Source organism: Brachyhypopomus gauderio, chromosome 16, assembly GCF_052324685.1.
Source record: "Brachyhypopomus gauderio isolate BG-103 chromosome 16, BGAUD_0.2, whole genome shotgun sequence".
NCBI lineage: Eukaryota > Metazoa > Chordata > Actinopteri > Gymnotiformes > Hypopomidae > Brachyhypopomus > Brachyhypopomus gauderio.
The window spans coordinates 11767005-11794518 of record NC_135226.1 but is presented as its reverse complement, the minus strand read 5'-3'; the positions used below and the strand labels follow the sequence as shown (position 1 = coordinate 11794518).

At 42.2% G+C, this 27514-nt stretch overlaps 1 protein-coding gene across 11 annotated transcripts; it reads right to left on the bottom strand.

The window, feature by feature from the left end:
• Positions 1-1179: 1179 nt before the first annotated feature.
• Positions 1180-26655, bottom strand: LOC143477806 (uncharacterized). Of its 11 annotated transcripts, XM_076976634.1 has the most exons (24): positions 21549-21701; positions 21235-21267; positions 21072-21120; positions 20617-20743; positions 17640-17693; positions 17273-17447; positions 11609-11664; positions 10900-10986; positions 10400-10511; positions 9272-9458; positions 8626-8943; positions 8394-8537; positions 8180-8263; positions 7545-7613; positions 7116-7312; positions 6912-7007; positions 6633-6792; positions 4506-4613; positions 4311-4407; positions 3700-3930; positions 2463-2535; positions 2216-2305; positions 1956-2077; positions 1180-1380 (listed from the first exon to the last, which is right to left on the bottom strand). In XM_076976634.1, the coding sequence occupies exons 6-23, from the start codon at positions 17407-17409 to the stop codon at positions 1981-1983; spliced, it is 2343 nt and encodes a 780-aa protein (XP_076832749.1). In that variant the 5' UTR covers positions 17410-17447; positions 17640-17693; positions 20617-20743; positions 21072-21120; positions 21235-21267; positions 21549-21701; the 3' UTR covers positions 1180-1380; positions 1956-1980. The 11 variants fall into 11 exon arrangements, with proteins under 11 accessions (XP_076832749.1, XP_076832751.1, XP_076832755.1 ...); XM_076976636.1 differs by lacking the exons at positions 21235-21267; positions 21549-21701 and adding an exon at positions 17933-18018 and having other exon boundaries at positions 20556-20743; positions 21072-21118; XM_076976640.1 differs by lacking the exons at positions 21235-21267; positions 21549-21701 and adding an exon at positions 17933-18018 and having other exon boundaries at positions 17273-17442; positions 20556-20743; positions 21072-21118.
• Between the last annotated feature and the right edge of the window lie 859 nt (positions 26656-27514).

The window sequence follows — 27514 nt, the reverse complement described above, 5'->3', positions numbered from 1 at the left end:
CCCTGCGGTGTACCAGTGTTTAAAATGATTTGGGATGATGTGTGGTCCCCTATTCTCACCACTTGTGGTCTGTTAGTGAGAAAGTCTTTGATGCATGAGCACAGTGAGGGGGACAGTCCTAGATTGCAGAGTTTATGGTATGGTCTTCTAATAATGTTCGAACCACAGGCATCTCCTTTACCCAAGAGTGGTGCAGATCTACTCAAGCAGGCTCACAGTGATAACGTTTTAGATCTAGTCAATCAGGCATTCACAGAACACATGTTGGAGGTGGTTTTTGTGGCCCTGCTTACAGCTGTATTTGGTGAACACACTAATCACCAAAATGTATTTTTAATACCAGGTGTGATTGAACCTTCATGCAGTTGGTGACTCCTCTTTAGAGGGAAACCGATGATGGAGATGCAATGTTTTATTTCCTAACCCTCTTTAGAGGAATACGAGGTCTTATTTCCTGTTCATTTGTCCTTACTCCAAACAGGTGCTCCTAACAATGGACGATGACCTGGACACCATTCAGAGAGATAAAATCTACGTCTTCTAACTTCTCCTGGCTAATGATTGGACAATACTGTAGCCTTCCAATAAGAGGCCTTGCAGCCCTGAAGATTCGTCTCAACAGCCAGACGTTAGTCAGTGTTGGGCTCCCTGTAGAGTGATGCTGTGAGGACACTGAACGTGCCAATCAGATTGTCCTTCACACCTGCTGGAGCTTCTCGAGCTTCTTGTTGCCGTCACCATCGTAATGATCGAGCTCTGTCGCTGTGACACTCTGCTTCTGTAATGCCGGCAAAGACGACGTTCAGTGCTTCAGTATTTCAAGTGGAGAAAAATCAAACCTGCCATGCAAACGTCAATGCATTTTGCACTTGTTGTTTCTTTTCCTACGTCGCCCGAGTCGTGTGTTAGTCAATCCGCTCCCTTCCATGTTGGTTTGGGGCCTCTTGGGTTTGACTGAGGAGTGAATGCTCTAGTTCACCAGGACACTTTACTAGTCCTTCTGTGATAGTGAACATGGTGGAATCTAATTTGCACAGATGTAAAAAAAAAAAAAAAAGTGATGTTTTTAATAACTGATGGTTGAGAGTAATGAATAAAGCATTTGTATGTTTTCTCAGTAGCGCAAGTGGGTGTGTGTCAGGATGTCCTGTAGATCGGTAAAATAACAATTACAGCAGGTCTAGAATCAGATTAAACTTTATTCACTTTTCTGTGATGTGCAAAAACGGCAGTTTTTTTTCTCTGCTGCAAGTCATTGTTCTGCTTTCTTCTGACTGCACTCGTGGTGGAGCTGAGAAGAATCCACGGTGGGGCATGTGCTGCAGAATCGGTGTGCAGTAGAAGTGCTATTGCTGAACAGAAGGTCTATTCCTGATCTTACTGTAAGCACAGAAGTGAAACACACACCATCAAACATCACAAGCCACACTGATGTAAAACACCACAGATTTATTCGTTTTACAAAAATAAATGCAAAATTTCGTATCTACATGAAAAGGATTTACAGGCTAAGCACTGTCTGGTCCCCAAGTGTCACATCTGTAAACACGTTGTTTTGTGAAGCACAACACTCCTAGGAAGCTGTAACCTTCATATGGCTTACACAACCTCTGTTGGTGATCCTCATCTTCAGACTAAGATTAGGGACTATAATATCTAGATCAAGATAATCCTGTCATCAGGATTTATGAGGCTTTTCTGTTGTGGAAATGAACTTGTACAGCAGTTGTTTAATGGCATGGCATCAACACATACAAAGGTATGAAGGGATTAAAGGGGACAGATGTGTTGAATACTACACTTTAAACACTGTATATGTACACTGTAGATGCACACGACTGTCATTAGTGTTATACATTCTGTGTTTAAGTCTCTTGACAATTTCATGTGTTCTCTTATGTCCATAGGCATGTTTGTATTCTGTCTATCCATTGATTTGTTTGCACTGGACATACATGGACATCAGTGGGTTGTGCCTCTTCAGTAATGGTAGACCTTGATCTGATTCTTCTTGTCCAGGCTGAGCTGGACCAGCCCATTGGTGGGCGGGGCAGCTGGGTAGCGTGTGAAGAGAGGCCTGGGCAGAGGTTCAGGAGAATACAAGGGTGCAAGAGAGTGTGTGTGAAAATATGATGCATTCTGTTCCCGTACTGGTTTGTGTGTGATACGTACATGTGTATAAGCTGAGGGGGAGAGAGAGATTGTGAAAGGATACACATTTGGGTCTTTGCGTCGTGATTCCAGCCACCTTTTGTTGTCGTCGATCAGTCTCTGCAGCCTCTGGCCATCTAGCTCAGAGGAGAGACTACACACACACACACACACACACACATAATGAAAAAGCACTGTATGAGTTCATCAATTTTCCTTTCAAAATCAACAGCAGCACTGATCCTGTGAGAGAGAGTGAGAGTGAGAGATTGTGACCAAGCCTGCACAGGTGTGCAAGTGTGTGTAGTCACCTTGCTGGAGTGTATCCACTATATGCTCTGGTAGCCCTCATAGGATAGCGGGCACTGGTATCCATGGAAACTCCTAAAATCAGAGTAGTCTTAATACAGGTAGTGCGGTTTAGATTTCTGAAGCCAATTTGACACAGCAGGTCTCTACACTGCACCACCCTTACACTGGAAAAGATCGGCATTATCCTAGCACAGAAAATCAATGGTCATCAACTATGTGAAAAAAGCTATAAATCCAGCAGTGACTGGTTTGTGCTTGAGGGAGAGGCAGAAGTTTTCTATTTGTATTCAAAGGTTTTACAAGTGATGAAGAAATGAAGCATTAGTGAAAATCACTGCAGCCCACTGTGTGACCACAGTTAGGTAACGGCGTTAGGTAACGGCGTCATTTAGTCAGTAACGGGATAATATAACGCAGTTGACGTTACTGGTCATTAAAAGCGGTGCATTACTATATATTGATATACTAACAGTAATCCGAGCGGATCGCTGCCCAGGCTAGTGAGGAGTAACAGATCTCGATAGGTCACAGTTCTCTGTGTTACGGTGTAACACCTGTTTAACTTAACAAGTCAGTAAGCGATTGGCTAAGGCACCGTTATGGTAGCCAATCAGAGCCAGTGTTTTTACACGCGCGCCGAAGCACACCAGTGACACACGACACGGAGAAGAGGCAGAAATGGCGAGTCAGGAACAAGCCGAAGAAAAATTAGCATTTTCAAGGTGGCGATATAAACATTATTTAAGAAAATACTTGAAGTTCCTGAATGTCTACCAGACTGGGTATTTGATTTATTTAATTAAGAATAGAGGTTTTATTCTAAGTTTACTTCTGTTGTGAACAAACCAGTTGTCTCAGGTTGAGAGAATTTAATTTAATTTGAAAGATGTAAATGCACTTTATATAGTGTAACTGTTTGCTTTTGCTTTTTTTTTTTTACAAAGATTTGGGATTATAAAGGATTTTATCCTGCACTGGTCTGTGGATGTGCAGTAAATATCAAAAGTTCAACACCTTTCTGATCTACTCATTTCAACTGACTGTGAAAACTGCTTTTTCAAAAAATCCTTATTCCTTGGCATATAACTTTTTTTTTAACTGTAATGCAAATAGTTACTTTCCCTGGTAACGAGTTACTTTTATTATAGAGTAATTCAGTTACTAACTCAGTTACTTTTTTGAACAAGTAGTAACTATAACGAATTACTTTTTTAAAGTAACGTTCCCAACACTGACCATTAATGGTGGAGTGTAAGAAGCTGTTCTGAGCCACTGAAGAGGAGGCGGGGCTTGGTGTCCATGCCCAGGACGGGGCAGGAGGGAAGGAGGAGGACGGAGGTGGCTGAGGGAGGGGCTGGACGCTCCTCCCAGTGAAAGATCCCAGTTCACCCAGCACTGTGTTCAGCTGGCCAGAGATCTGCTGCAGGGACTCTGCTAACTGCTGCACTTTCACTGGCACTGCATGTGCTGAAACAGAGAGTGGGAGTAGCAGAGAGGAAGACCAGAGTTTGGGTGTATTACTGCTAGAGAAATAAAAACATCAGATAACTATGAACCAACAAGACCAGAGTGGACTCTAGAGCTGTTTACAGTTGTGGGCATATTTTTAGTTTTCACAGTTTGCTTCCTCAGCTTTTTTTAAGAACCTTTTTTAAGAACCTTAATGAAGTACAATTATTAACAGTCCATAATTGTTCATTGCTGCTAAACTGCTCCTGAATCGTTGGGAGATGTTGTTCTGGAAGGATGTTTTGATACCTTCCCTTATTCATGGCTAACCAAAATTAGTGCCTTCTTAAAATGTCTGCCCGTGTGTGTTGTGCATGCACATGGAGTGTGTGTCTCACTCGTCTCCTCTTGGCCACACACACCGCTCGTCTCTGAGTCTATGACATCAGAGACTCTCCGATCTCCCACCAGCCGCTCGCCTTCATCACATGACAGCTGAGACAGTAAAACATTGTAAAGCCCAGGTAGGTATTAATGTGGGTTTGTACATAAGTGTGTGGGTGCAGGCATACGCGTGTGTGTGTGTGTGTTACCTCCTCTGCCAGTGACGTGTCCAGCTGGCCGAGTCTCTCCTCCTTCTTTCTCAGGAGCTCGTGGCCCTTCTGGACCGTCTCCCTCAGCTTCTCCAGCTCACTCACCTCCTACAGCACAGGGGAGCAGAACATCTAAGAGGAGCTATACTCATGCTTCCTACTCTCTCCCATCTGACCTGGCTACATGGCTGTAGGCACTGCAAGACCTAACGTGCTTAGACCCACCACAGCACTGAAACTGTCTAAAGTAGTTAACAATCTCTTAATATTCTCAGATAAAAGGTCAATCACTCTCCTGGTTCAAATCCTACCTGACCGATCGTTACCTATTTGTACTTGAAAATAATGAATGCTCATAAGGATCTGTATTGGGTCCCATGTTATTCTCATTATATAGGCTAGCAAGCATTTGTAGGCATAGTATTAGCTTGCATTGCTATGCAGATGATACTCAGTTTTATATGTATATATATATATATATATATATATATATATTTTTTTTTTTTTTTCTAATTTGGAAGTGTAATTACTTACACTTATATATATATATATATATATTCTAATTTGGATGATGTCAACACTACTACCAAAACTGAGAACTGCATCCAAGAAATAAAGAACTGGATGGCATCTAATTCTCTTCTTCTAAATTCTAATAAGACTGATGTGTTACTTCTTGGATCCAAGGGTGCTAGAAGCAATGGGTCTGATCTTCTTATTACACTAGATGGCTTTTCAGTAACACCTGAATTTCCTGCTAAAAGTTTAGGCGTCACTAGTGATTAGGATCTTTCATTTGACACACACATATGCAATGTCACTAATGCTGCCTTTGCACCTTCATGTAATATTGCCAAGCTGAGACATGTACGTTCGGTATCAGACGCAGAGAAACTGGTCCACAATCTCATCAAGATTGGACTACTTTTAATTGGATGCTCTAAACCAGGTATCACCAAATGGCGGACCGCGGTCCGGATCCGGACCCGAATGCCGTCCTGTCCGGACCCAATCACATTCCTTATTAACTGGATACGGACCCAAATGCCAAAAAAACGGGAGACTATATTTTAAACCGGAGAATTTATTTTCAGACGAGTGTTACGCTCACCACCCATTTGAGTGTTACGTCCCCCCCCCCCCCCACCCGCTCAACAACTTTCGTTTGCCACCCCCCCCCCCACCCCCCCGCTCAACAACTTTCGTTCGCCACCGCGGACCCGGACCTAAGGTCTGAGCTATCTGCCAAAAATGGACCGCGGAAAGATTTAATTGATTACCCCTGCTCTAAACAGTCCCTAAAGAAAGTCCAACTTGCTGCATTCCAACTTGAATCCAAGAGCCAGAGTCCTAACTAGGCCTTGAGAAGTGCATCACATTAGTCCTACTCTCTCAGCATTGCACTGGCTCCTGGTTAAATATCAAACTGATTTTAAAATTCTTCTGTTCTGCTATAAAGCATTAAATAGTCCTCCACAATATCCGAGTAAACTTACTGCATACCATAATCCATCTCACCTGCTGCTCTCTCAAAGCGCAGGATTGCGCTCAGATCCGAAAACTACAAGATTACAGCCGAAGGCAGAGTAATGTCTCAGTACCCTCATGCCTGTGGTCACCTCCAGGCCCCTCTCTTTAGTTATGCTGCTAGGGATAAGCCTGCTGGAGCCACATGCTAAGTCACTGGCACGTGTGCTATATATATGGAAGTTTAATTTGATTTTACATATTAACCTGCATTCTGTATCTTGACTACATGTTTCTACAAAGACAATTCCATAAAGGAGCTAGAAGATGCTCTGGGTTGCCAGTGGATGTGCTGATGCCGTGGATGCATGTGCCAATACGGCCAGCATCCTACCTGAGGCCCAGCATCCATATTGGAGAGACTGTGACTGCTCAGATAGACACAGGACTATAAATATGAACTTAAAGTTGCTGGGCCAATGGAGCATGGCTTCCCTTTGGGGTCTTGGTCCTCCCAAGGTTTCTTCCTAATCCGCATAGGGAGTTTGTCTCTGCCACACTTGCCCCTGTCTTGTTCAATAGGGATCTGGACCCATGCGCTTGTGACACCATGTTTTGTAAAAAGCGCTTTATAAATAAAACTGACTAGACTTGACGGACCTGGCAGAGAGGCTGAGCAGAGCCTCCTGCAGCGGACCTCTGCGGGCTGGGGTGGGCCGTCCTTAGTGCCGCCTGTCTCGCTCTCAGACAGCTGGTCTGTTTCTCCAAGAACTGTCTTGCTCTCTGCAGGACACCTTCACCTGAGATATACTCCCGCAAGCTAGAGAGAGAGAGAGAGAGAGAGAGAGAGGAGATTACAAACGAGTATATAAACATATGATAAATACATACAATCGGACAGCCTCCCTCCCCACCCACACCCCACCCACACCCACATACTTGTCTATGCTGCGGGAGGTTGTGGGAGGTGGGCACAGGGGAGAGAGGAGGTTCCATTTCCTCCACCCGGAGGGAGCCCTCCACACCAACACAGATCTGTACATGTACACACTCTGTGTACCGTGCATTTGTGTCACCAGAGACCAGTACTGACTTGGTCAAAGCTAATGTGTGTGTATGTGTGTGTGTGTGTGTGTGTATTACCTGAGCCTTCTGTGGAGTTCATCACATCTAGCCTGCAGTTTTTCTCTCTCCTCCATCATCCTTCTGCTCTCCTCCCTCTCTCTCCTCCTTCCCTCTCTCTCTTTTTCCAGCTCCTCCCTTTCTCTCCTCCTCTCATCTCTTAATCGGTCCAGCTCCGCACGCAGACTGTCCCGTTCTCTCAGGACACGTGGGAGAGCCTGGGACACACACACACACACACACAACCTAACATAACAGTTCACAATGACACACACACACACACACACACACACACACACCTGGGGGGGACACACAACCTAGCATAACAGTTTACAATGAAACACACACACACACACACACACACACACACACACCTGGTCACAGACTCTCAGATACACACACACACACACACACACACACACACACCTGGTCACACACACTCACACGCACCTCTATCCCCTTCTCAACTTCATCTCCTTCCTCACTCAGCTGTTGTCTCCTCTTCTTCAAATCTGCAGCCTACAGACCAACAGTACGAACACACACACAGATCATTTTATCAGGCAGCTGAGTGACTGGACTGAAGATTCACACACATGCATGCATGCACATGCACACGCACACACACACTCCAGACATGATCTATTCATTTTTTTTCTTCAAAACAGGTCATTGAGTCAGTTAACTTCTCAGCACAAAGAACTGACTGACGAATGATTAGTAACTTATAAGTACAGCTATAAGGGCACCTAACCTAAGGGCACCTGGAGCTCAGTGTACCAGTTGCACATACACACTCAAAGTAGGTAAAGTACCTGAGTTTGGAGTAGCGCACACACACCTACACACACTCAAATAAAGTAGGTAAAGTACCTGAGCATGGAGTTGCACACCCACCCACACACACACACACACACACACTCAAATAAAGCAGGTAAAGTATCTGAGTTTGGAGTAGCACACCCACACCCACACACACACACACACACACACACTCAAATAAAGCAGGTAAAGTATCTGAGTTTGGAGTAGCACACCCACACCCACACACACACACACACACTCAAATAACGCAGGTAAAGTACCTGAGTTTGGAGTAGCAGTTCCTGAGTTTTGAGCTCTTTGGTTTTCATGTCCAATTGCTCAATCATCTTCTGCACTTCTAACTCCTAAACACACACACAAGAAAAACAAACAAATACAAACAACTCACACCGTCTTTATACACATAAACACCCGACTGGGTATGGCAGAAGAGGCGTTTTTGCACGTGAGTATCGTATGGGTGTGGGATCTTACTTTCTGCATGTGTATTTTGTGGGTGTGTTGGAGCTGAGAGTCGAGCTGTAGTCTGAGCTGATCTAGCTGGGACGTGTGCGAAGCCTGCATCCTCTCCCTCTCCTCCAGATGAGCCCTCAACATGCGCTCCCTCTCCACGCTCTCCTGCACACACACCATGTGATGAACACACATTGGCTCGGTCTCTCAGGTGATCACTGAGCTGTGAGTAAATGAATTCTCCCTGCCACACCTCCTCCAGGTGCTTGTGTCTGAGGGTGAAGAGCTGCTCCTGGTGCTCCTGCGACAGCTGCTCCAGCTTCCTGCTGTGCTCCCTCTGCACCTCCTCCAGGTGCTCGTGTCTGAGGGTGAAGAGCTGCTCCTGGTGCTCCTGTGACAGCTGCTCCAGCTTCCTGCTGTGCTCCCTCTGCACCTCCTCCCTCACCTCCTGCAACAGACCAGACAACTCACCACACATACACTCACACACACACACACACTCCTTCTCTCTCTTTTTCTTTTCTTCGTCCACGTCCAGCTCAGTCTCCTCTGCCACCCTGAGTTCACTGTCCTGCTCATACACAGACAAACACACCAACACATGCAAACACACATGCATAAACATGCATGTACAGACATTCACAAGATCTGTGTGTGTGTGTGTGTGTGTGTGTGTGTGTGTGTGTGTGTGTGTGTGTGTGGGTGTGTGTGTGTGTCAGGTAGAGCAAGGTGCTACAGTAACACTAAGATCACGTGAGCACACACAGTGATGTTAGTGGCGCTGTATAAAAATGTGTATAAAAGCTGGGAACATAATGTATGAACAACTGCAGTGTAAAGACTACAAAGGTGACAGTGAGCTAAAAGTCAGAGCATTATATTCTAGCAGGTGTTTCCACCTCATGGACAGACGCCTTCTTCGGCTCTTCATCCTCCTCCTCTTCATCCATGGCATGGCTGTGGCATGGCTGAGCACACTCCCGCTCCTGGGCCACTAGTTGGCGGTAGTGCTCATCACAGGGGTGGTCCCAGGTGGACTGGCCCGTGGAGAAGTTGAAATAGTATACTTCTCCAGTCACATCCTGACTGGAGAGTAGGAAAGAGAGACAAGCTCATCACATAGATAAACACACACATAAAAACACATGACATGTAGACAAGCCTAGGTTCTCCAGCACAGGACTGTCCACAAAGGTGTCAACAGAACAACATCTGAAACACTGAGTGGTGCTCTGGGTCTCATTGCTCAGATTAATAATGCCAAGTCTATAAGCAAATCTGCTGCATAGAGTGATGAAATATTAATTTTATACTTTGCAATTGTTAGTTTCGGGGACAACTAACATTAAATATCCCCTGGATCTTGTCTTTGTGTGTTTTATCTATGAAGGTACTGACTCATATAAAGACACCAGTTACACCTGACAATAAGGTTATAACATACTTTCCCCCAAACCATTTGAATACAGAATCCAAAAATGATTTCATATGTTAAATTGTGTCTGATCTTTCATGTCACATCATACTCTCCAACTTCAAAAATCCTCTTCTGCCTGTTATATTTTCTCTTGCCCAGTCTTATTTCCCAGTCAAAATATTCAGTCTTCTCCAGACTTGCAGTTCCATGGTATTTAAAAAAAAGTTGGGCTGTCTAATTTGCTCATTTAATCACCTAGGTCATAAGTGATTTAATGCCCACTTCTTGCAAGCTTCCAGAGAGTCTGTGTGACATTATGACACTCACAATAAAGTCCTGATGCATCCTACTTCTATAAATGGTACTTAAAATTATAACTGAGTTACAGGGGACAAAGGGCCTTGGTACGTCAGGTAATCAAGAACCTGAATGAACGAGCCAGCATGAATGAGACGTAGAGTTCTTGGAATGGAAGCCATTCCTCAATTAAGGGCACATTAGAGTATGCTTGGATTTTTTCTAAAAGGAACCAACGCTCACACCAACGCTCACTGCTCTGTGTGTAAGGATAAGAAAACTGGGTGACTGTATGAGAATGAGCTTGTCCTACCAGGGTTTCCATTCAGGAGGTAGTGGGGCTACAATCCCCTCTCTGGCCAGCCACAGCAGCTCTGGCTCCCCATCAGGGTCAATGCCAATTTCTCTGGCATACTCATGGACCTCTGAGGAGAAATACGGATAAGATGAATATACCCACAATCAGTATGATATTTTCAAATCAAGAAAAATCCCACAAATTCAAATATTTAAGTCCATAATGCATGGAGAATGATTCTATGTTATAAAGTGTAGCTATAGCTTGGACGAACATACAAGAGTCCCAACTGGACATGTGTTGTTAATATTATTATTATATATATTATTATTATTATTATTATATATTATTAAGTTATTATGTCAACATTATAATTTAGTTATTAAATGATGGGACTGTTGTAGCTTGTAGACTTTATCAATGGTGGATATTAAAGTATACCATTTCAGTAACATATATTAAAGTTTTATCCGGGGTCCTAAACTGTAACAGGTAGTATGCGACAGCTAATGTACCTTGTTCAGATGGGAGATAATTCTCATCCTCTTCCAGGATCAACTGGTCTCCAACTGGTCTCCGAAGGGCATCTGCTGTCATGTTGACTGAACATTAAGAAAAAGATTATGTAATATACGAATAACAGAAGTAGACAGATATTGCCATATTCTCTGTGGGTTACTGTCTCTTGGGGGTTGTAGGGCACACCTGAAAATCCCACAGCAGGTAAAGTGAAACCCAGCACGCCTCACAGTGAGGCTCAAATGCCTTGGAAGTGTTTCCCAATGAACAAGTGATTATAAGAAGGGCTATGGTGCCATGTGATGTCATCAGAATGTGGGGAGAAAGCTTAAGAATTTGTGATGTTAGAAATCTGTTTCTTTTTAAAAATGTTTATTTTTATTTGCTTTTTCCATGGCCACATGGACAATGTTAACATGGTGGAATTCATAAAAATTGTACTGAGTCAAAGAAATCAAAGAAATAACCCATGCTCCATTAATTATATTATCCTGTACACATGAAATAAAGAGCTTGACAGTCATCAGCAGAATAAATATACATGTTATTTTTCTGAACCTTAGAAACCTACTACATAAATGTGTATATTTAATTTTTAATAATTGTGAATAAGCCTATGGAAATCCATACTCATAAGAACTAAATATACTGTCTTACATAGAAGTATAAAATTATGTACAGTATATGAAAATATATTTTTCTCACCTGGTGTGTCTGTGAAGATCTTCGGTTCCTGCCCCGGCCTTGGCTGGTCACTTCTCCTAGGGTAAAAAAAATCTCCTGGATGAAAAATTTGAAAGAATAGAAAGATAGAAAGATCTAGAAAAAATAGAAAGATCTGGGAAGATTTGTAAGATTTGTAAAGATTGTAGTTGATAGTATTCTCAGATTGTAGGGTTGATAATTCTCAGAGCCAAATGTCATGCGACAATTTCTCAGCTTTTCAGCATCGAAACTGAATCCAAACATTCCACCTTCCCAACCAAACATTCCAAAGTTGAGTAGCACGTGATATGACAATTTCCTATTTTTTTAACTAAAACACCAAATCAGCCAGGCTGCTACAATAACCTGATGCAGCCTGGCTTGTACCCAAAGGGTTCATACCAGAGACCGTATATCAGTAGCGAACCGTGACCATTAAACCTGGGCGCACTCCCATCCCCCCGAAAAAAAAGTGTTTCCTCTCCTAATTAACTACAATAAAGAAAAAAAACTGAGACGACAGTACAGCTTTAGACACGCAATAAACAGTAATATATGTACTAGATAACTTCTTAAGAAAAATAAGGTTCCAACAAAATAAGGTTCACAGCTCCGTGTTCCTCGGAAGCGGAATATGTAAACAACGCGCACGAGGACATCAAAGGAATTAATCGAAACCAGAGCCCTATAGAGAGAGAGAGTCGCGTCAACTCCGTTCACTCCAACGGAGCAGTTTTTTTACTGCAATGGCGGATCGTGGAGCCTGTCAATAATTCCCGGAAGTTAGCAGCAAATACGAGCAGCGCAGTCAAACTGGAGCAGTGGACCATCTGTGATACACTTTTACAAGTTAGTACGCGTAAAAAAATCAGATTGTGTATTATAAGGACATCAGAATCAAATTAACAAGTGCATTTAAACATTTTAGTGAATTATCCACCTCTTAATAAGCAGATTTAGGGAACTAAATCTATGCTAAGGCAACGCGAATACGGTTAGCGAGATTTCACATTAACGACCGACAGCCTATTAATTGTAAATTCCTCTCTTAATGCCGTTTCACCTAAACGCGATGTTTTTGCGGGGTAGCTAAGTATTGGTTAAATACAACATTTGAGTGTGATTGTAGAGTGTGTTGGGTCGAGGAGGTGAAATGAGGATATCCATTTTGGAGTACCAGCTAACGTTAAGCTAACGCACGATAAGGAGGAGAGCCATTCTTGTGATGCATCACTGCTGATATTGATTAGAATGCATATTTAAGACTTCTAAATAGTACACAACAGTGTAATTTATAGATCAAGTGTTTGTAGGTATTGTTACTCTGTTGACTATTATCTGTATTATGCTCAGCAGACTGATGGCAAAGGGAGAGGGAAGGTCATCAAGAGAGATTGAAAACACAAGGTAAGTTGAAACTAGGGTGGCAGTTTTGATCAATGAATCTTACAAGACTAAAGAGTAATACAACATACTAAAATGTTATAGTACAGTATGATATATGTAATCATATGTAACCGTACTAGACTTGTATTCTATTATTGTATTATTTATGTTGTATTTAATTTATCTTGTTAGTGTATATTAGTGGCCTGCTGTGGGATAATTGGGTGCTGACCATGATGAGTGTTTTGCCTCTTGTAAGTTGTGTTGAGCAGCAGTTTTTTGTACGCTATTTCAGAGCTCCCTCTTGTGGATGAGTGGCATTACTGTTTCATTAACTTTGTAAAAAAGAAATCATTCAAGATGACCGTACGCAATGTCGAGCCGTTCGTGTGTCGAATTAATGTTGAACTCCACACATTGTAGCCTTGGACGAGATTTGTCCGTAAGTATCATAATATGACAAAATTGTGATTTTATTTTTGTTTGTGTAAAAAAATATGTGCATTTGAGTTGATCTGGATTTGTTATTGTGTGGTGTATAGTTAACATGTAACACGACAGTTTGCGATGTTAGCTAATGCTATGCTTGTACATTTTATTTCTTAGTTTTACGACGGCCTAAAGAGGGCAATGGTTAGAGGCCATTCTACAAATAAATCAACACAAAGAAACAAAGCTTGATTATTTGAAGCGTCGTTAACTCGCTGTCTAGCTGGTGAAATTAGATAACTCAGAGTGAGGGCAGCACAATGAGATTGAAAACACAACAAGGTAAGTTTCAAATAGCAATAAGAAATCCATGTTTATTACACTGCCGTATGTTGGCTGTAGGAGTGTAGGAGTAGTGATGTTGGCTGGGGGGCTGGAGCACTTGTAGGAGCAATGATTAGTCCAAATGTTGCTGTTGGAGTGACTAATGGGCTTGATGGCACATTTGGAGCTGTTTAGGGGTTACCGGATTTTGAAGCTTGGCTACTGGAGTTGTTTTTCAACTTTCTGGATTGGCTCTTGCTTCCAAAATGACCATCTTTTAACTGTTTCTTCTTTCTGTCATTTGGTATTGTTGCTGCCTCAATTCTCAACCTTAGCCGTATGAATCTTTTCATGATTTTGTCTTGTACTCCACAGCAAGCTGGAAGCTTACTGCAAAGTGCCTGAGCTTGTTTCTCCAAGACACTCACTGCATTGGGGAGTTCCATGAGGGAGGAACCAGTCTTGGTCCTAAATAGTTCCTCAATTTGCTGAATGAAATCATATGCGTCTTGGGAAGGATGACAAAGAGCACCTGCCTTGAACTCTTTTTAAGTTCAATAAGATGCTGTTTTCTCCAGCAGGACTGTCATCACTGTGCTGTGCTGCAATTTTGCATTTTTCACAGATGCTGGCAAACCTGATGACCTTGTGGACGATGTAGCCAGCAAGATGGAAGAGAATGCATTTCTCGCTCTTTGTGAGGTCAGGTGCAGCTGTGTTGACCGCCATTAGCTGTTCCACTCTGACTGATTGTATGACATTTTGCTCCACCGTGTCCAAGAAGTCTGCCAAAAAGCTACTGTTGTCTTCCAGGTAGCTGCCAGACCTGATGGCTGTGAGGAACTGTCCCACAGATATGATCCTCAGTGCATGATGGAATTCCACTGGAGTTGGGACAGGATTTTTAGACCTCACACAGCTGAAGGTATTTTCAAGGCAGTCTTGTGTGAATCTTAATGTTAACACAAACCTGTGTCCTCTAGTCAGCAACTCCTCTTGTATGGCTAAAATTGATGTTGTTGAAATGAAATGTGCCATATTTTGCCAATTGTGATTTTTACACCCCAATTGAAATTTGTCCTCCGCTTTTAACCCATCTGTGCAGTCAGAACACACACACACACACACACACACACACACACACACACACACACACACACACACTAGTGATTACTAGGGGGCTGTGGATCACACGTGCCCAGAGCGGTGGGCAGCCCTAGCCCGGTGCCCGGGGAGCAGTTGAGGTTAGGTGCCTTGCTCAAGGGCACCTCAGTCATGGCCTCAGGTCTGGGAATCGAACCCACGACCCTCCGGTCACAAGACCAGTTCCCTAACCGCCAGGCCATGACTGCCCTTTGTTGCCATTATCACCCCAGTCTGAACAGGCTTCCAGTGTCCCTTCTGACCAATCTTCATCCCACGGAACAGATGGACAATGTCCTGAAGGAAGGTGATGGCCTTTTGCTACTCCTCCATCTTCAGTCTGCTCAGGGACGTAAATGGATGACGAGATGACATTAGATCGAACCAATCATCAACTTGCTCCAGTAGCCACGCTGTAGTTGTGTAGGACAGAGGGCGTTTTTCTTGCTGCACCATGTATTTCAGCCCAGCACTTGTTGCCTTACTGAATACATTTAGAGCAGGACCAACCTTCATCTTGTCAAAGTGACTTTGCTCGATGGCTGCAGCTGACGGATGGGGAGCTATTTTTTAATGCCATCCCTTCCTGAAAGGCCACTAGGTCTTTAATAGGACCACTGAAACCTCATTAGAGAGGAGGTTCTCTTTGTTTACAATGTCCTCAGGAATGTTGAACACATGTCCACGGACAAGGGCACTTTTTAAGCTCTTTACCATATGTGGGACATCAGGCATGAAATAAAGTTGTCTGTCTGGTGTTTATGGATGTGGCACAGATGTTTTATTGAGGTTGACCCCAAAGGATCTCCACATAGCCTGCTTAGGGCTACCCATGTCAGTGGTGACGTTGAGCACATGTAGCCCTATGGATGCTGCCCTTTGTATTAATTCAATAATTATTGGCCTGTACTGTGCTCCGTTGGTAGTATTGCCAGTGAAAGTATATGCCACTACTTGCTTCCACCGTGTTGTGCTTCCAGCCAGCATAAAGACACAAGCATGTGTTGCTACTCCTGTGTGACCTGGCAAAGTCACATCACCATAGAGTTTGCCGGTAAGCATATGCAACTCCACACTTGGTGTGATTGCCATTTCATCCAAGGTCAACACACATTCCCGTTCAATCTCTGTCAACCCATCTACCTTCAGTTTAAGGAAATCAAACACCTCTGTCAGCACTCCAGGCTCAAATCTAACGCATTGCATCCTTCTCTGTAGGGTTCTTATTCCTTGCAGGGAAATTTGCAGTTCCTGCAGGGTCTTGTAACCTGTCCCACCAGCAGTAAAGCCAATTTTCAACGCCTTCTTAATTGTCTCATTGCTCCATTTCATCCCTTTTGTGGTTAGTCTGCCTAATGCTTTCATTTGATCTTTTGAAAACGTTTTCTTAAATCTTGTGTCCCTAACTTTCAGTGTCTTCTTGAGAGTGGCATTTTCCTTCCTTATTTTTTGTAGTGCTGCCTTTGTTTTCCTGATGATTCTTTCTTGTCTCTTTAATTTTTTCAATAACTCTGGTTGGCTGGCTTCTGGCTGATGGTTATGCTGACTGGCTGCTGGCTCACTGGGTTGTATTAGCTCTCCCTGTCTCTCCTCACTAGCCATGTTCTCTCTTTGTTCAATCTCACTTTCCCTTCGCTCTGTATCCTCATCCCTTATTTCCTCAGTTTTTGAAACTGCTGGATATAAAAGATATATACTATTTAGTCTGATTACGTATTAAATATTCTATCACTTAAAGAAATAATATAATTATTAGGAGTTCATACTTATTATACCTGTGTCACCTCTAACACTATAGCTGTGATCAGCATCTGTGGGCCCTGTCTTTACAGGTCCAGTGGTGCATCGTAGTGCAGGGGGCTTCCTCTTTCTGAGTGCGGGGCGATGCAAAAAAATGGTGGGAACAGCATCTGCTCTCAGCCTAGTCTTGCCCCGTTTGGTTCTGATGAACTGCTCTGCCTCAAAATGTGCCTGCAGAGTGATGTGAGTTTACTCCTCACACATGACAACTCAGTTTTGTCTACCCATATACATATCCCATAGTGGGTGAATACACAGTATTAGAGAACACTTACTGGATACGTATACACTCATTACATATATAAAAAACAACCAAGGGTGTGCAACAAGTTCAAATTCATATCACATCAATACTCATAATAATCATTTTCTCCTGTCTTTTTCTCCTCTCTCTCTTTAAGCCAAAGAACCATAGGGGATTCAATGGAGCCTGCAACCAGATAGCACCCTCAACCTGCACCCGAGTCTGTCTGGAGTCTTTGATTTTTTTTGTTCACTGTTCTGTATTTTAATAAATCATGCAATAAGCTTTCCAATAGTGTGTTTATTGTGAAAAGTGCAAATGCAGTGTTTGATGATTACCTCACATATTTTTTTTTTTTTGCTATTGTAATCTTTAGTGAGGGTAAGATTGCTCCTGCTGAGTTGAGCCAACCATTTTTTTCTCCTCTCAGTATCAGTGGAGAAACCATACATTTTTGCTCCTTTCTCGGATCCATTGGCGCATGCAGCACAGCAAACCACGGTGGACACTACACTAACAACATGGAGGAAAGGACACAGAAAAACTGCTTGACATGATATTCATATTTGAGATTATTAGAGATTTATTGATGAAGTCATTGCTGTAAATAAGTGTGTATTAAAAAGACAAGCTATATATAATTTATCAATGTATTTTAATATGTCATATACTGTCTGGATGTAAATGTAATGTGTTTTAATGTACCCTTTTAAAGCAGATTTCTGCACAATGAAGTCAAACAATTTCCTTCTGTCGTATCTGAAAGTCAGAAAATGTACATTAGTCATTTAGATTACTTAGGTCCCCAATACCATGGGATTACAGAAATCACCATGATTTAAAGATATGTTAATGTTAGTGAACATGAAATTTAGTGAATAATGAAATTTAATCTGATCTGAATTTCTCACCCCTTCTTGTCCCTCAAAATATATAAATGAACGTAATATATAACAATTATAAAACAATCAAAGCATTAAACAGCAATGTGCTCTCACATTAGCCTAAATTTGCTCGCTATAAGGTCACAATAATCCTCAAATCGCAGTTCTGTCTCTGTGTTTATGCGCTCAAATTGAACTTCCTTTCAGGCGGGCAGCCATGTGGAGAAAATAAAACAGGGAAAATTAGCTCTGTATGAGGACATATACAGGACAGATGAAATTAAACACATTTCTGGAGTGTGGCAGCAACTCCGGCATTAAGTTAAACTATTACAGCCTAGCTAAAAAGGCAGAACCAGAAGGTAACATAGGCTTGGGGGCATTCTAAGACAATGGCATCCATCCACTGCACGGTCAACGAACTTGAGTGACCACGAGCAGTGACGGGACGACAGCACCAGCACCCCAGTCAACCATAAAACCCTTCGTCTATGAACCCCTGGATCTGTACCTTTATCTAAGGGGGGGGGGGGGGGATGTTAATTATCAAACACTAGGGGTGCACGATATGGACTAGAATTGCGATGTGCGATAACGTTGTTGGATATCCCGATATCGATGTGAACCACGATAAATTAAGATTAAAATACAGAAATGTAGTGTCTCTCTGAACAGCAGCACGTTAATTTGTTTTGTTTTTTACTGTTTTTTACTGTGTAATGAATCCAGAATAATTCCAAATATTATTGTTGCAGGTTTATTCAACAATAGATTCAATCTAGGTTTATACTTTCACGAGTGAGCGACTCCGCACACCTCGTTAACCTCCGCGAACGGCGGAAGCGTTTAATCTTGCCGTGTCACATTCTTTGCAGTGTTGTCTGAAACGATATGTAGGCCTAGTAGTATAAAAAAACACCCCTCAAATACAGGGGAATGAACTTTTACCTGACCAATTTTAATGTTGCTTTGTGTTTCAGGTTTGAAAAGTGCTGGAATTTAGGCTAAAGTATTTGAAAAGGCTTGAAATTGTAACTACTTCGTTTCACAACAAATATCTGTCTGACTGAACAATTCTCTTGTATTACGTTAACAAATACGAGCCTCTTGTAATTCCAGGACGAAACATGAGAGAACGTGAAGACGTTAAGATTGGGCGTTTTGAAAATAAATATCCATTAAATAATGTGATAAAAAAGCGAATTATTTCGAATCATTTAGAGTATATGTATAAATATTTAATTCAATAACGTGCTGGGAATTATTGAAATGGACCTTGAAAGTGACGTACAAGTGCTTGAATTCCACCTTGTATAGGTGTATGAACCCTGCAAACATGACTGTTCTCATTGCGCCGAGACGCGGCGCGTGCGAACTTACAAAATTCGAGAGGTGCACGACCTCGTGAATCGACAGCGCGCGAGGCAATTGCACACGGGCGAAGCCACCGCGATTATGTTTTTTTCGCCTCCCGGACCCTCGCGCCGCATCAAGTGTAAACCAGGCTTAAACCAAATCGCGTGTCTGATGAGCGTGTTCACCCCACTCCAGGGTTGCCAGGTCCTACAAAAGTTTTCCGCACAAAATCTGCGAGTGTAAGTTGTCGGCGGGGGGGGGGGGGGGGGGGGGGGGGGGGGGGGTGTTGCGAGTGTGAACTGGAGACAAATTGAGTATTATATCGCGATCGATTCTTAGTGTTGACTTGTAACTTCCGCAGTAGCCCAACTCAAAAGTAGCCCAAAAAACCGCACCCCGCGGCCCCAGAATTTTTACCCGCGGCTGGATTTTCAAATAAGCCCAATTTGGCGTGAAAACCGCGAACCTGGCAACTCTGCCTCACTCTGCCTCTTGCCTACTTACGTCACGTGATCATAGTCTGCAGCGCGAATAGCTCCCTCTATTGCTGGACGAGGATAACGCAATTTGAGTTTGCTGTTATTCAAGGAGTTATCGTGGCTCTTTCGATGTGTTTATCGTGAAACTTCACATCGCGATAACGATAAAAATACGATTAATCGTGCAGCCCTATCAAACACTAAACCAAATAGGTGGGTTTTCAACCTAGACTTAAAAGATTGTGACTGTGTCAGTCCCCCGTACGCATTTTGGAAGGTTGTTCCAAAGCTGGGGGGCCTTATAAGAAAAGGCTCTTCCCCCTGCTGTTACCTTATTAATTTGTGGAACTAATAAAAGACCAGCACCCTGTGATCTTAGTTGACGTGGGGGTTCATAGTAGGAAATATGTTCCTGGAGGTATTCAGGAGCAAGCCCGTGTAGTGCTTTATATGTTAATAATAGAATTTTAAAATCAATACGAAATTTAACTGGGAGCCAATGCAGGGCTGATAGGACTGGTCTAATATGCTGAAATTTTCTAGTTCTGGTCAGAACTCTGGCTGCGGCATTTTGAACTATTTGAAGTTTATTTAGATTCCTATTTGAACATCCTGACAGTAGTGAATTGCAGTAGTCTAATCTAGAGCTAACAAAGGCGTGCACCAATTTTTCGGCATCATCCTGTGATAATGCATTTCTTAATTTGGCAATGTTGCGGAGATGTAGAAATGCTATCCTAGTAGTATTATCTATGTATTTATCAAATGATAGGTCGGAGTCGAGTATGACGCCTAGGTTTTTGGCTACTGTGCCAGGTGTCCCAACTCCAGTGGAATTCCATCATGCACTGAGAATCATATCTGTGGGACAGTTCCTCACAGCCATCAGGTCTGGGAGCTACCTGGAAGACAACAGTAGCTTTTTGGCAGACTTCTTGGACACGGTGGAGCAAAATGTCATACCATCAGTCAGAGTGGAACAGCTAATGGCGGTCAACAGAGCTGCACCTGATCTCACAAAGAGCGAGAAATGCATTCTCTTCCATCTTGCTGGCTACATCGTCCACAAGGTCATCAGGTTTGCCAGCATCTGTGAAAAATGCAAAATTGCAGCACAGCACAGTGAGGACATCAAAGGAATGAATCGAAACTAGCTAGCGGTGGTACGCTAACGACAGCTAGCGTCGCCACAGCGGGCGGAAATTATCATACAGTTAAGCCCGCCCACTAAGAGGGAAGATATGATTGGTCAATTTTACTGTCATTTGAAACTGGTATTGCTGAATGGCCTATGTGCACGCTGTTAAGTGACGTAATTTCCGCTAAAAGGTTAGGATGGTTGTTGACATCCGGTAGCCATTGAAAGCGTACACTGTGCTAGCTATTCACCTCACCAGTCTTGTAACGAACATATTTACCGTGTTATTTACTTGGAAGTTTCCTTCATCTCCTGTCCATTTACGTGTCCTAAACATGACAGGTAAACAAAAAAAAAGAAACGTTTCAACAATGTACAGACAGCTGGTGCAACCACCACTGCTGTGTGCCATTCTGCACAGCATCGACAGGTGTAATTCCTACCTGAGCTTCCACACCTTTCCAAAGGACTCAGAACTGCAGAAACAATGGGTGGTTAAGATCAGGAGAGATCATTTTATCGTCACGAGTACTTCCCTGAGTGTGTTCGCGACATTTTATCACTGCTGATCTACTCGAACCTCCCACTCCTGCTGGACGACGACGACGACTGCGACCTGGAGCTTTTCCTGTGCTATTTCAATGGAATAACTATACTATTCCAACTCCACGACCTGGAGTATGGGAAAGAACAGAGCGTCCACCCAACACTGATCTAACAGAGATGCAGACTGACCATGATGATGATGACCCCTTACCGTGTCATGAACATGACTACTGCGTCAGTAATGAGCCTGCTGTGCTTGATCTCTCCCTCAGTGAAAATGAAGAGCTACGCGAGGAGATATCAAGGCTCCGAAAACAAATCGAAGACTTAATTCTCAGCAGCAAGTTCTGTTTGGAGCAGTTTTCTTCACATGTCATCTGAAGTACAACGAGGCTAAATTAAATTTTGAAGAGAACAGGGTCTTATCAGATGATCAAAAGCATTTTTTTTTACCACACACTGTAATCTGCCTATTCAATTTGGTACTGCAAACCTAACTCCACTGGCTGTAGTAGCACCTGGTTTTTGGGTTTTGGCTTTAGGACAACCATGGCATCCACGGGTCCAGGCTTCACCCCCTATTAATTTAAAAGATTGTGTTAGTAAAGTGACTGTGATACATTAACTAATATTAAATAATGAAATAAGACAAACCATTGTTCGTGGTTTATGCCACTTCTGTTCTGTCTGTGTGCATGAAAGGACAGGAGGGACGACAGACATGCCAGATTCAGAATAATGAGCTGTCTGGAAAAGCAATGCAACCAAGTGGTTGCAGATTCCGCAACCAGCAGCACAAGAGCAGTTGCAGCTAATGAGCACAACTGGCATTGAATCACGTAATGTCATCTGAAATACACAAGAGGCAAAATTTAATATCTTGAAAAGAAGACTTCAGCAATGTCAATAGGCGCAATATCTGTCCCATCATGTTGTTAGTGGTGAATGTCACTTGTCTATTGTCTCATGTAACGTTTGGCTATACTGTCTTTCTATTCTACAGTGTTGTGCATGGTTCAATCTACTAGTTCACAGAGCAACTATAAACTAAATATATTTTAGATTTAAACTTCATTTTCACTCCAGATGAAATGCTTACACATAGGAGTGAAACAGGCCTACTTATATTTATTAGGGATGCACCAAAAATTCGGCCACCGAAAATTTTAGGCCGAAATGGCTTAAATTTGCATTTTCGGTTTTCGGCCAAAATACTTTCATCACCGAAACAACACGGCCGAAACAATGTGTTGTGATGACGCAAGCAAAAATCGCCTGCACGTGTTTATTTGGATAAAGCTAGCAAAAAAGTTTTCCAGTGATGGCGCCAAGGCAAAGGACATTACACCAAAAATTATGGAACTCGTTGCCTTAGACGATCAGCCGTTCTCTGTCGTAGAGGATGTGGGATTTCGTAGGCTAATAGAGAACATTGAGCCCCGTTATGTTTTGCCGAGCAGATGACATTTCTCAGAAGCGTGTTTACCTGAGCTGTTTAATGTTGTTGCAACTCACGTCACGTTTTTATGAGAGAATTTATATTTATCTTTCAGGTCAATCAGTTATAATTAAATTTAACTTGTATAAAATACATATATTTATCCTCTCAGATAAAAACGGTCTGGAAGCGAGTTAAATTTAATTAGTGGTCGGCCATTGTCAGCGTTATCGCCGTTAACGGCCCACCACTAATTTTATTTTATAATATGCATTACTGTAATGTCAGTGCTAAATACATATTTTCAAATCAAATTTTGTAGTTGATTTATTCTTTGAATTGCAATGCTTTGATTTTTGTGAGGTTAGCCATAAATCCAATGTTACTAATAATTGGCATAATGTATTTCGGTGTTTCGGTTTTCGGCCTTGGTTTTCTCATTTTCGGTTTTCGGTTTCGGCTAAGAATTTTCATTTCGGTGCATCCCTAATATTTATATTATTTTGTTGTTTCCACCACCAACAACAGAACAGTGCAGGTTTTACTTCAACTGCTTCTTGAAGAGTGTTATCAGAATATGTTAATAGGTGTAAGTGTTGAAGCCACATGTTAATAAAGAAGTTAAAATGAAAGATTTGAAAGACAGATTGACAGATTTTAGAAAATGCAGTTTGAAAAATAGCTGAGGTGGACTATATTCTGCTTTTGAGTCATAGAGGTAGATAACAATAGCTCGAACTGTAAAATAAACTCCCATTTGTTTACTATAGGCAAAATAGACTGCTAATGATTCCCACACAGCTACTCTGCATTTGGCTACCATTGTAAGCTTTGAAAACCAATGCCTATGGTTATCACAGCTTACGTGAAGTAAGAGCAAGGATAAAAGATTGAACTTGTGTTGAACTAACTTTTGAACTTGTTCAACAGAACTTTGAACGTGACACTGAACAGAACTCGTGTCATTTTAACCAGTCCTACTCTCAGCTGGTGTGGCATATCTGTTTTCTTCATAGATCTGTAGCAGTGAGCCCTCACTGTTATCTCGTTAGCTTTACTTTTGCCTGATACTTCCATCAGAAATACAAACATGTTTTAAAAAGGCATTTCTAGTACTAGGACAGGTTGGTTCGTTACTAAAAACAACATCACTTCATTAGACTGCCACCTCAGGCTAGCTAGCTAACTAGCGTCAGCGACTTACCTTCAAAATTGCAGAGGTAGGATGAAACGTAGAACTTGAAACCCTTTTCAAGTTTACTCTGTGGCGTTGTACTTGATGCTCTGACAATACGACGCACATCGTTGACGGTAATCTTCGGTAACTCCAAGAGGCACCTTGCGAATTTCGTTGGCTGTGTTCGAAATAGATTACTACATACTGGATACTGCATACTGGACTCGGTATATACTGGATACTGCATACTGGTCCTCGTAGTAGTATGCAGTACAGTTTCCAGTATGCGACAAAAGCAAAGCACACTACGGGGTCACGTGAACGTAGCGTTGCATGATGGGATGCAGTACACCACGAAGATAGCTCTGTTCGCGTACTGGAATATTTTGCGGAAGTAGTAAGTCATCCGGGTATGTTTCGCGTACTGGAAATTTTCATTTTGGTCACATACTGCATACGACATACTGATTTGGGGCTCGATCAGTATGCCAGTAGTATGTAGTAGACTATTTCGAACACAGCCATAGACTCGGCCATAACATCGGCACTTCCGCATACCAACCGGAAATATGGTAACATCCTTACACCAAACGAGGAAGTGGTGCGTGCACCTAGGCCAAGGGGGAGACAGGCTCACAGGCTTCCACTTAACCCCTCACCTTCCAACACAGATTGAATAGACACGGTTGAATAATTTATTTGCTTATATTTTTGTAATTGTTTAGATGTCGACTGTCAAACTGTAAGTAGAAAAAATAAAATTGGATAAATTATATTATATATATTTATAATTTAAGAGAATTTCTAAGCCCTCTTAGAGGGCGTAGAGGGCCCTGACGGTTCCCCACTGCCATATAATATTATATATATATATATATATATATATATATATATATATATATATTAGTGGTGGGCCGTTATCGGCCGTTAACGGCGTTCGATAATGTGATACTCTTATCGGGCGATATAAAAAAATATCACCATTAATCTATTTTTAAAGTTGGGTTGGGAGCTGGGTCAAAATAGGTAAGCAAACTGATGACTTTCACCTTGATAGTTTAGCTCGAGTTATTCCTAACCAAATTGCACAGTAGGGAGCGAGAACGAGTTTTCAAACCTGTGAATTACCACACAAAACGAATCGTACGTGTGTTTACATGGATGCAGCCACGAAGCCGCCAGGTTTGCTTCATGGAAAATTCATTTTTAAGAAGCTTCCTAATGGAGACATTGACAAGACTAAAGTTGTTTGCACCTTATGCAACGCGGAATTAGTTCATTGTAGGAGTTCTACCAGTCTGAAGTACCATTTAAACACAAAGCACCCGTTTGCTAATGCTGCTGACGCTGGGTCAAGCATCGATGCAGCCCAGGGGAAGAGTCGCCGTCGCCGAAAACAGGTTAAATGTACTAAATGTTGGCTTACATTTCAAATCCCATGTTTAGCTGAATAAACATGTTATCAACCCCTTTTAATGTACTGTATGTAGGCTTACAAATTCATGTTTGACTGAATATGCCTTCCTAACCTTATACTGCAGATTCGCACGCCTGGTGGCCATTTTTAACATTTTTGACATAGTTCACATTAAAACTAGATATCTCAAGTTGTACATATAGGAAAATTATCATTCATGGCTCAAACTGACGTAGGCAGTTGGGGGAACATATTAATACACTTCAATATCATATTCACATAATTTGGTTTATTTTAGAGCCTCTATTGCAGATGCTAATATGCCAGGAATGTCACAAATGCTGACTTGAACTTGAACATGACTGGAATGTATATTCACATAGTTATTCAAATGTGGTATCAGAAATTACAATAAATTTCGCTAGGGTCTTTTCTAACAACACAGAAAAAATGGAGCAAATCCATGCAAGCATTGAAAAGTTATTCAGCTTTATCCAAGGTATGTCAAGTGCACCACACCCATGTCTAAATATGCCACACCCGACACACACCATTAGCCAACTAAGCTAACATGCCAACAAATTCCTTACACGAAACCGAGGAGCTACGACAAACAACAATGCTGCACATATTACAGCAAGACCAGAAAATTCCAATGACTAAATTTCATGTCCAAATATGAACGTTATGATATCATATTTATGTCCAATATAGTCCGACAGCATAAGCTAGGTTACCGTAGCCAACTCCGGTAGCATCCGACACGATACAGAGTGCTGCAGCACTCAAACGCTCTAAAACTGTTTATAATCTAACGCTTAGTTAATGTTTAGTATTAGAATATATATTTTGTACAATATCGCTTATGAAAAATTATCCATTGTTACTCACAGTACGTAGAATCGCGTCGTAGCCGGTGTACCGTCTCACTTCCGGGTTGGCGAAAATTCCGAAAATTGCTCATATATTCCACACAAAGTAATCCGTTTATGTTCAAAAGTATCCACAATCCGCATAAAAACGAACAAAATAATCCATGGCTGCTTCAGTTTCGCCGAACAGTGTGTTCTGGGGAGCTTAGCTTAGGTTAGCAAAGGGTTAGCTTATGTTGCTATGCTAGCGGCCGAAATTGGAAATGAAGCGCCAGTTTCCGAGGGCTCAATTTAAAAATATACTTGACCAATCATGTCATATGAGGGCTGGTTAGCTTCGGAAGGATGTACACTATTGGTTAGAACAGCTTTCAATCACTTCTGAGGCGCCAGCTTGTCTCTGTGGGCTTATTGGTTCACCCTCCCCCCCTCCCCTTCGCACCTCGCCGTGGGAGAGGTTGTAAAACCTGTCATTCAAAGTCACTACCCCACTTTAGACCAATAAAAACCACTCAAATCAAAGCAGAACCGCTGCAGCTTTGTAATGAGGGGTCAAATCAGCGTTAAGAATGCTTCTGTGACGCTTAGGGGGCAGATTTGTCGGAGTGTCTCATTCAGGAAGCGGATTTTGGAAAATTTTGCAGTGAGGTGAGCAAGCTTTTTAAGGTACTTAACCACAACGGATCTACGCTGTTAAGGTCTTAAATTAAAGCCTTATTAGTAAACGATTTTTAGGTGACAAAACATTAAGACATTTCACAACATAAATATGTTTTGTAAACGGATATGTCGGGAGACCCCCTCGCGGGGTGCACTTTTGTGGTCAACTTCAAAGCCGGATATCTCGCGATCGGCTGCACGTAGACGGCTGAAACTCGGTAGGCATGTAGATGGGATAGGAAATTTTGATTTGAGCGCTTTTGTTCGGAGATTCATTAATGTTTAATATGTTTTATATCGCCGTAAAGGAGCTGGGCCCGCCGGCGGGCCCACTAGGGGGCGCTTCTGCATAATTTAAAGTATGTAGGCTTACAGTACTATTTTCATGTTTAACTGAATAAACCGTTGAACACGAGTACATTTTTTGAGCATGTTTTGTTTTCTTCAAGTATCAAAGTAGAACAGTTTTCTCAGGCAGTCATTGATGCATTTTGGAAACAGAAGATGAGCCCCTGGTCTAATGCGCCCTCTGTATTAAGAAACCGTATCTCAAAGACTGACTTTTAGTCATTACTTGGGTAGCACGCATATTCTGAATGAGCCATTTTAATCT

What these genes read in the sequence shown, in the direction of transcription:
- LOC143477806 (XM_076976634.1), bottom strand. Translation starts at nt 17,409, where the DNA reads ATGGATCCGAGAAAGGAGCAAAAATGTATGGTTTCTCCACTGATACTG. An exon ending in AAAAAAAAAAAATATGTGAG is followed by an intron (nt 11,665 to 17,272) that starts GTAATCATCAAA and finishes TTTTTACCCTAG; the next exon opens with GAGAAGTGACCAGCCAAGGC. An exon ending in CTGCTCAGCCTCTCTGCCAG is followed by an intron (nt 4,614 to 6,632) that starts GTCCGTCAAGTC and finishes CCTGTGCTGTAG; the next exon opens with GAGGTGAGTGAGCTGGAGAA.